The 9,409-nt window shown below is 31.6% G+C and overlaps 2 protein-coding genes across 2 annotated transcripts in view; both read left to right on the top strand.

Annotated features, from left to right (window-relative positions):
* Positions 1-5,251: 5,251 nt before the first annotated feature.
* HELRODRAFT_177939 (hypothetical protein) lies at positions 5,252-8,026 on the top strand (the record flags this gene model as incomplete). Its single annotated transcript, XM_009026091.1, has 3 exons — positions 5,252-5,336; positions 6,302-6,429; positions 7,904-8,026. The coding sequence occupies 3 exons, from the start codon at positions 5,252-5,254 to the stop codon at positions 8,024-8,026; spliced, it is 336 nt and encodes a 111-aa protein (XP_009024339.1).
* A 277-nt stretch (positions 8,027-8,303) lies between these two features.
* HELRODRAFT_177938 (hypothetical protein) overlaps positions 8,304-9,409 on the top strand; it is a gene marked incomplete at both ends in the record, with an annotated part of 4,692 nt that continues 3,586 nt past the window's right edge. The window contains one exon of the mRNA XM_009026090.1: positions 8,304-9,258. Coding sequence (XP_009024338.1) covers positions 8,304-9,258 — 955 coding nt within the window. The remainder of the gene's footprint in view (positions 9,259-9,409) is intronic.

Raw genomic sequence — 9,409 nt, 5'->3', positions numbered from 1 at the left:
TGGTGTTGTTGGTGATGATGATGATAGTGATGGTGTTGTTGGTGATGATGATGATAGTGATGGTGTTGTTGGTGATGATGATGATAGTGATGGTGTTGTTGGTGATGATGATGATAGTGATGGTGTTGTTGGTGATGATGATGATGATAGTGATGATGGTGATGATAGTGATGGTGTCAATGGTGATGGTGATGATAGTGATGGTGTCAATGGTGATGGTGATGATAGTGATGGTGTCAATGGTGATGATGATGATAGTGATGGTGTTGTTGGTGATGATGATGATGATAGTGATGATGGTGATGATAGTGATGGTGTCAATGGTGATGGTGATGATAGTGATGGTGTCAATGGTGATGGTGATGATAGTGATGGTGTCAATGGTGATGATGATGATAGTGATGGTGTCAATGGTGATGATGATGATGATAGTGATGATGGTGATGATGACAAAGATAGAAAAGTTAACTATTATTTTTTGACAAAATGAAAGAAGTTTACGATGAGCAAACATTTTTAGATGGCGAGAACTGATTGTGATAATTGATAACGTTCCGAGTAAATTTATTTTTTCTCTGTGTCTAAATGCCATTTTCAACTAAAATACTATAAAATGCAGGAATTATGAGCCGCACAACTTTATGTACTTACCCAAAAACTCCTAGACTTTTTAAAATAATTTTTCACTCAGTTATACAAGTTCCAGCAGCCAAATGATAAGAAAATGTTTTGAAACAAAAGTAAATAAAATGCACTCACTCAACTTACCTCTTCTACCTCTCCCACCAGATAATGAAAAATAACTTGTGTGAGATGCTTTAAGTCACGAGTTAGCATTTAATAGATAGAACGAGATCAGCCTAACAAAAATCTCACCGAATTTAGAATTTCGAAATTCATACCACACCGTGAAATATATCAAAGGTTTGGGTTATATTAAAAAGTTTAACACATTTTTTTGAAGGATTTTTTTTTATAAGACGATGACAGAAAAGCGTCAGTCAATTTTGAGGAATTCAATCTGTCATAAAAATTAACAAATTAGTTTTTTAAAACTACCTATTTTTTTAAATTTGTGATATATGAATTTTAAAAAATAAAAAAAATAAATGAATTTCACGCAATAAACAATTTCTTCTTCTTCTTTCTCGTGCCTTATACTTTCAGGACATTGGCGACCATTGACCTCCGCAAAACCAGATCTTCAACACTTTGTAGTAGTTGAAATGTGGTGATATTCAACAAGTGACACAAGGACTTCGAGAATGTTGTTCGTTGTTTTCCGCGATCTCTTCTCCCTGCACTCTCTCCAGTAGTTGTTAGATTTTCCATTCTTTCCTTCCGCATGATGTGACCAAAAAAACTTTAACTGCCCCCGTCGGATTATCTGTGGTAATTTCCTCTTTTCATAACCGGACTGTTTTAATACATCCTCATTCGAAGTATGAGAGTTTCAACTAATTTTCATAATTCTTCTCAAAAACCACATCTCAGCAGCGTTTGTCATTTAATTCATTTTTTTAGTGAAAAATAATCCATCATCAAACCAACGCCGAGTGAATAATTAATAAAAAATTCATCATCATCAGTGGAATAATCTCACAAATACATCAATTCAATCTCTCCGATAACTCAAAAGTTTAATTGCAGCTGAATGACGGTCTTGGTCCAAAACTTTTCAATTTTTCTTCTGCTCTGGATGAAATAAGTTATCTGAAATAATTTCATGAAAGAATGAAAAATAAATAATGTGAATGAATGAATGAACGAACGAACGAATGAATAAATGAGTGAGTGAATGAGTGAGTGAGTGAGTGAGTGAGTGAGTGAGTGAGTGAGTGAGTGAGTGAGTGAGTGAGTGAGTGAGTGAGTGAGTGAGTGAGTGAGTGAGTGACATTACTTCAAGCTGAGTATAATATTGATGATGTGATGATGATGACGATAGCTGAAATGGTAATGATGAATAATGATGAAATTCAGGAGCAGTTATGATGATGATGAGAAGGTGGAGAAGGAGAAGAGGATGTTGACACGACGATGGTGAATATAGATTTTTCATTGTTATCTGAGGACAAAACGCTGATGCGAGATGGATGTTATTGTCTCATATTTTGCTTTCATTCAATTTTCGTTCACTCATTCCTTCTCTCTCTCTCTCTCTCTTTCTCTTCCTCTTTCTCTCTCTCTTTTTTAATTTCTTTCTCTCTCTCTTTTTCTCTCTCTCTCTCTCTTTCTTCCTCTTTCTTTTTGTTTCAAGTTCCTTTCTTTTTTTTCTTGTATGAAACGATGGGTTGTTTCAGAGTATTTGAACGACCGATGGGAGTATTTGAACTTCCGGTGCATAATTTTTTTTTCACAAAAACATACAATTATATTTCCTTTACACTCAAAAATGTGTGTATACATACAAAAAATTACTCAAACAAACACACAAATACAAAAAACACAAACATACAAAATGATACAATCACGCATACAATAAAAAACATACAAAAAAATGGCATTACTTCAAATAAAAAACAAACTCTTTCCACAATAGATAGCTAAACCATTCAATTTTTGAAATAAACGTCATCCAAAATCATGATACAATAAGAAGTATAGCCCACGACAATGTGTAACTTTCATTTAGAAAAAAAACACACAAACTCACACGCACACATACACAAACGTTAAAAAGATGTTACAGAACTTCTAACGAGGTTTTTGAATTTTCGTTTGCAATTTCAAGAATTTTGTCTCCAGTTCTTAATTTAAAAAACACTTGTACGGTAATAATCATGTAATAATCATTCTACAAATTAATACAAAACTTCTACACAGCTGAAATCAAGTTTGTTTTATACATTGCACACACATAGTGGCATTTATATTCTTATGATAAAATATTTAAACTTTCAACTTATTAATAATGTAATATTATTTATATTTTTACTAAAAGTGCCAATAGATTTGAAATCTAGATCTAGTTTGTATACTGTGAATGTATGTGTTAGTTGCTTTTTGTCGTTGGAGAAACATTCCTTGCCAAAATACTTGGTCGTATCCTAACCATCCGTAGAGATAAGTTCAAATTTTTTGTGAAATTTTTAGCCTTATAACTCATCATTAAATCCATTAAATGGCATTTATAAACGCCTAACCGTGCTATCTCATCAAGTTTATCATTTAAAAATAAATTAGGTGACTGATAACATTTCCGAACCCGATGTACAACAGTTCTCAACAACTCGATCAGTACGAGAAGAACAATTTCTCTTTGTCATTCGGCTCTAACTTTGAAACGTTTTTATAAATAATTTTTAATTTTTTTTTAAAACAACAAAATAGAAAACTTCAAATTTCAACAGTCAAGTCAAATGTTTAAAAAGCCAACATCACATCCTGTCTATTTTTTAACGCATTGAGAATTTTTAAACACAAACCCCAAAAAATTGTTGGAAAAACTTTTAAATTAATTCAACAAACAACAAACCTACCGGCTTTTTTTCTACTTCAATCCAGTTAACTTACTTCAAAGAAGGCTACTCAATAATTCACATGTTAAGTAACTCTGCTCTACGTGCACCAAGTTAATTTTATTTAAAACGTCAATATTGGTATGAAATTTTCAAATTTTTCTCTTCACGACTTTTAGAGTTTTTTGCAAAAAAAAAATTCCTTTTTATGTTTTTACAAATTTTCTTTTGAAGTTTATTGTTTCACTTTGGGTAAAAGTCTGTAAAAAAATTTGTTTGTGGTGATGTGTTACATGAAATCATTTCCTAAGTCAATAAAAAGTTTTGTAGCTTTTAAATATTTGAAATCAACTCAAAATATAATTTAACAATAAAAAGAGAGAGAGAGAGAGAGTTTACAGAATTATTTTACTTCTATGTCCTTTGATATTTTGTGAAAAATGTTTTCAATGAATTTAAGTTTTAAAGTAAAATATGTAAATATACCATTAACGATTTCCTTACATGTAACTACCTCGCATAACCACACTTCCACATTCACACACCACACACACGCACACACACACACGCACGCACACACGCACACGCACGCACACACACACAAGTCACTCTTGTACTAAAAACAGTAGAGGCAGATTTCCATCCATAAAATAATATCTAATCTATCGAATTCGTTCGATAGTTCACATGTCCGTATGCTTCGGTACACATGCACTTGAAGTCAGTAAAATTTGCAGTATTCTATTGAAATTTTTGATGGCGGTACTTATGTAGTACCAGCTACTGCAATTCAACGTACATTGTACTTCATTACATGTATCAATTTTATCATGGCATCATTGATATATTTATAGAAAAGTCTTTTTGTTTATGTTTCATTAATTGATAAATGAATAAATAATAGTAAAATGTAATATATTGTTTCATCAAATTTTTATGTATCGTTATTGCTAGCCAATAAAATACATTTATACATTATTAAATGTTTTTATGATCATTTACGGGTTTAGTTTTTTAAGAATAACCAGGCTTTGGGATTATTAAATGTTTTTATGATCATTTATTGGTTTAGGCTTTGGCTAGCTCCTTGTCAACAAATTGAAATGAACAAAGAGTTTAAACCAAATTATAAAAAAACATTGTTTTCTTGTTCTAAATTTCAACAAATTTAAAGAGGCACACATATTATTGACACAACTCAAACAAAACACTTCCATGCGCAATAAAAGTTTGTCAAAAACAGAAGATAATCAGTCAAACGAACGATGTTTTGCCCTCCAAAAGTTTAAAACATAAACATTGTTTATAAGTAAACAAAAATATATAAATAAAAATAGATGAAAACAAGAATTCACGCCACAACTTATTAGCAAAGTCATCGGTTACCCGGATAAACATTCGATGCAGAATGGTTTTTAAAAGTTGAAAATTTGTTTGTTTTTTTTGCAAGGATTGTAACTAACAACTTCAAAAACACATTTCTAAGTAATAGGAGTTTCCTAAAATTTGGCTTTTGAGGCTAATTACCGCTATTAAAAATTAAATTTAAACAGAAATTATAAAGAAAAAATTCTTTTGTATTTGCGTCATCCAAAAAGTCGTTCCTTGATTTTGCCTCTAGGTATCATTATAAAATTATTTTTTATTTCTCAGTAAAAAATTTTTAAAATTGTTTTCAAAACATTAAAAATAAAATTTTCAAAATGATCTATTTCCTAATAACTACATTTAAAATTTTAACTACATTTAAAACAGATTCCATCAGAAAATTTTCAACATTTTTTCTGCCACGAATGGGTGGTTTTTTTTATGGGGTCTACCTTTGGCCACCTTTTCCTACGCAAATGACTCTGTTGTTTTTTCATGCATGGTGCAGAGGTAAACATCTACGTACGTGCAAATCTTCCATCAACAACATTTAGAACAATGGATTAAGATTTATATTTAAATGATTAAGACGTTCATCTCGATACCGGGATTCAAAAACTTTAAAAATGATTAGAAAAAATCAAAATAATACATTCAAAGATTGAAATTTTTATTAATTTCGAAAATATAAATTGAAAAAAGTCAACATAGGACTTGAGGCAAAGCTGTCAGAAACTTATCAGAACACTTCATAATTTAGCAGCGTGCGAATGAAGCGACTTTATTTATTTTCATTTTCTGAACTTCTTAAAAACTGACGTTGAAAAGAATGTCTCAAATAGTTAATAAACTGTCATTGTCTTCATCGTCTTCATTATCGCCGTCGTCAGTTTTGTAGTCATCGATCATCATTCTTACAGCCAGCCCTAGCGTCCACAATTTTTATATTCGCTACGGCCTTTAGAAGCCACCAAAATATGTTTTGTATGTATGTATGTAGGTTCATAGAGGGTAACATTTCAAATGAATTTTCAAATGCATATAAGAATATTTTTTAGTTATTCGTTAATCCGATCGTCTGTTTTTTATTCATTCGCTCATTTGCTTATTCACTAATTCACTTATTCATTCATTCATTCATTCACTCATTCATTCGTTCATTTATTCATCTATCCATTCATTCATTCAAATCATTCATTCATTCATTCATTCATTCAATTCATTCATTCATTCATTCATTCATCCGTTTATACATCTATCCATCCATTCGATCATTAATTCGTTTATGAACTTATTTATCCTTTTTTTTTTAAATCAGGATAAAATCAAACGATAGAGATAATGATGGAATGGATAACGAATATGATTGACCTGACAAAATTGAAGAAATAATTTCATAACACACAAACACACGCACGCACACATACTCACACACTCACACAAACACATACACAAACACATACACAAACACACAGAGACGTACAAACACATTACAGGGGCAACTAGTTCATCAGACCTACATAGGCAAAGTTACCATTACACCCAAACACATTTTGACAAACGCGTTGGCAGTGACTACATCAGCTGGTGGTGGTGTGGTGTGGTGAGTTGAAATTCAATGATATACAATGCATAGATAATTTTGAGGATAAATTTCATTTTCGAATTCATGCAAGAAAAATTATTAAAGTGTTAATGGTATTTGGAGTTGCCTTGTTGGCTCATGCTGTGAGCTTGAAAACGATGCTAAAATGATTTTTCTAACATCTAGTTTCCAATTTTAAATTTATCTGGGCTGTGTATCATTTCTGTTTGTTGTAATAACTTTCATGAACAAAATGAACAAAATAGGCACTTGAAATGTCTAGAGAGCAATTGAAATAAACCATTCACAAAACCCGTTAAAAAGCCATCCGCCCTAACCAAAAGTACCCAAACGGTCTCAAACAGACATAAACGAAAAAGGGCGCATATGAACCTACTTTAACGAGACATAAAACGAAACACTGGCTGGCACGGATAGACAAATTTAAACTTCAAAAACCGAAGCACTCTGAATCATCGACCTAATCTGGCTATCTAGCCTCGAAGCATAAACCACACAACTATATCCATATAGGTTTTAGTTTTATCGATGGGGGATTCATTTTATAGCAGCATAAATATTAATGCTAATAAACATTCAATGCTACTTTACCATTATATGTTAGTGTTTCTATTTATTCAATCTACAATTTCTGCCTTTATTACATGACGTGTGACTGAACAGATAGCGTGCACTTTGATTTGTCAAATTTAACGAGGTCTGATGAGCTAAAACTTAGCCTAATATAAGTTTTAGTGGTGTGTCTTATGTAAGATGTCCTCAACTCAGCGTCACTCTTCTCTGGAATGCATTTGAAGCCGGTAACAGCAGGTTGCCACTAAGACATTTACCAACTAATGTTTTGGAGAGTTGCAAAGTGATCAGTAACCGCACATTGCTAAAAACAACCACTACTACAACAAAATACCACCACAACCAACAACATCAACAACAACAACATCAACAATGCATCAGCATCAACAACATCCGACAACAACAACATCATCATCAACAACAAAATCAACAACATCAACAACACATCAACAACCGACAACATCAACAACACATCAACAACACATCAACATCATCAACAAAAATATCAACAACAAAATCAACAACCGACAACAACATCAACAACAGCATCAACAACAACATCAGCATTGACAGCTTATAGTTTTCCGAATGTTGTTCAGTCTATGATGGATGGATTGCTATTCATAATGCGCTCATTCCATTGAGGTGTTTTGGCGGAATGAAGATGGTGATGACGATGACGATAATGATTAAGATGATGATGATGTATTGATGACGACGATGATGATGATAGTTGGTCATGAATAATTAGGCAATTTATTCAAACTGTCCAAATGATGACTTTACCTAGCAGTATATTTTGTTGGAGAAGTTTAACACGAGGTCTTAAAAAGTTCACAAAGTTCTCTCATCAATTTATAGTTGAAAACTTTAAAAAAAATAACTTTTTATAATCAAGACTCTGGTTTGTATCGAATTTCTAGCGATGGATTCGACGAATCCAATACTTTACCGAATTGCGAGATTCATGGACAAATTCGAATCAGGATTTGACAACTTCAAGTTCCTAAGTCCCGAATAAAGATTTAAACTTTTTTTTCAAACTATGCTATTTTATTCACAGTATAAATTTAATTAAATTGAATAAAAAAAATAGTTTTTTAATTAAGTTGCAAATACTTCCCACAAAAAGCTATTTAAAAAAACGAACTTGAAAAAACATGAAATAAATCATTTTGTTTGTAGCTAGCTCAAACACTGAAACATAAAAATAATTTTTGAAAAATAATTTTTGAAAAATAATCATTAAAAAAAAACATTTCAAATCAAAAATTTAATTTACTTTCAAAGGTTCTGAAATGACAGTAAGACCAAGAGACCACACACGTCCGTATAGCAGCAAAATTTCATCCAGAAATAGCATCAACGCCATGGTATGGAGCTCCAGATGGTACAACAATCACATCAGCAAAGATAACATTAACAAAAATCACGCCGGTGATGATGATCACATTAATTTCTGTAACTGTAATACAAATGACTTGACAAATAATGATATCAGGTTCAACAACAACAACAACAACAATAACATCAACAACAACAACATCATCAACAACATGAACAATAACATCAACAACTACAACATTAAAAACAACACGAATACAAACAACAAAATCAATCACATCAACAACACTAAAAACAATCTCACCAACGTTATAGACAACAACCTCTGTAAGAAACTAATGAAAATATTTTTTGATAACAACAACACTAAATACCTTAGTTACAAAATTCTTACCAACAAAAACAACAACCACAACAACAACAGCAGCCACCACTACTACTACCACCACAACAACAGCAACAACAGCTACCACTACTACTACAACGATTATTTCAACCACAGCTACATCAGCGACAACCGCAACGACACCAACGACAATGTAATGCCTGCAAGCACAATGGAAAGTTCAAACGCCTTTGTTGCTATGAAAAGCCCTGGCAAAAGAAGTCTTAACAATACGAATAATAATAATATTAATAATAATAACAAAAATGATAATAATAATGATAATGATACTAATAATAATAATAATGATGATAATGATAATAATAATAATATTAATAATAATGATAATAATAATGATAATTATGATAATGATGATATTAATGATAATAATGATAATTATGATAAAAAAATTATAAATAATAGAAATAATAATAGGAATAATAGAAATAATAATATTTATGACGACAATGTTATCGACAAGAATAACAATAACAGTAACTACTATAACATCGAAGTTAACGGAGGTATTAAAAACAAGAACCGCCGAGATCCTAGCGGCAAAAACAAACTCATCCACAACTATATCTCTATCTATGAAATATATCTATATCTTAACAGAAACAAGACAAACTACCATTGTAACAACACCAACCACAACAACAACAGCAACAATAC

This window comes from Helobdella robusta (assembly GCF_000326865.2).
Source record: "Helobdella robusta unplaced genomic scaffold HELROscaffold_45, whole genome shotgun sequence".
Lineage (NCBI taxonomy): Eukaryota > Metazoa > Annelida > Clitellata > Rhynchobdellida > Glossiphoniidae > Helobdella > Helobdella robusta.
The sequence above is the reverse complement of the archived record's forward strand: the minus strand, read 5'-3'. Positions and strand labels throughout refer to the sequence as shown.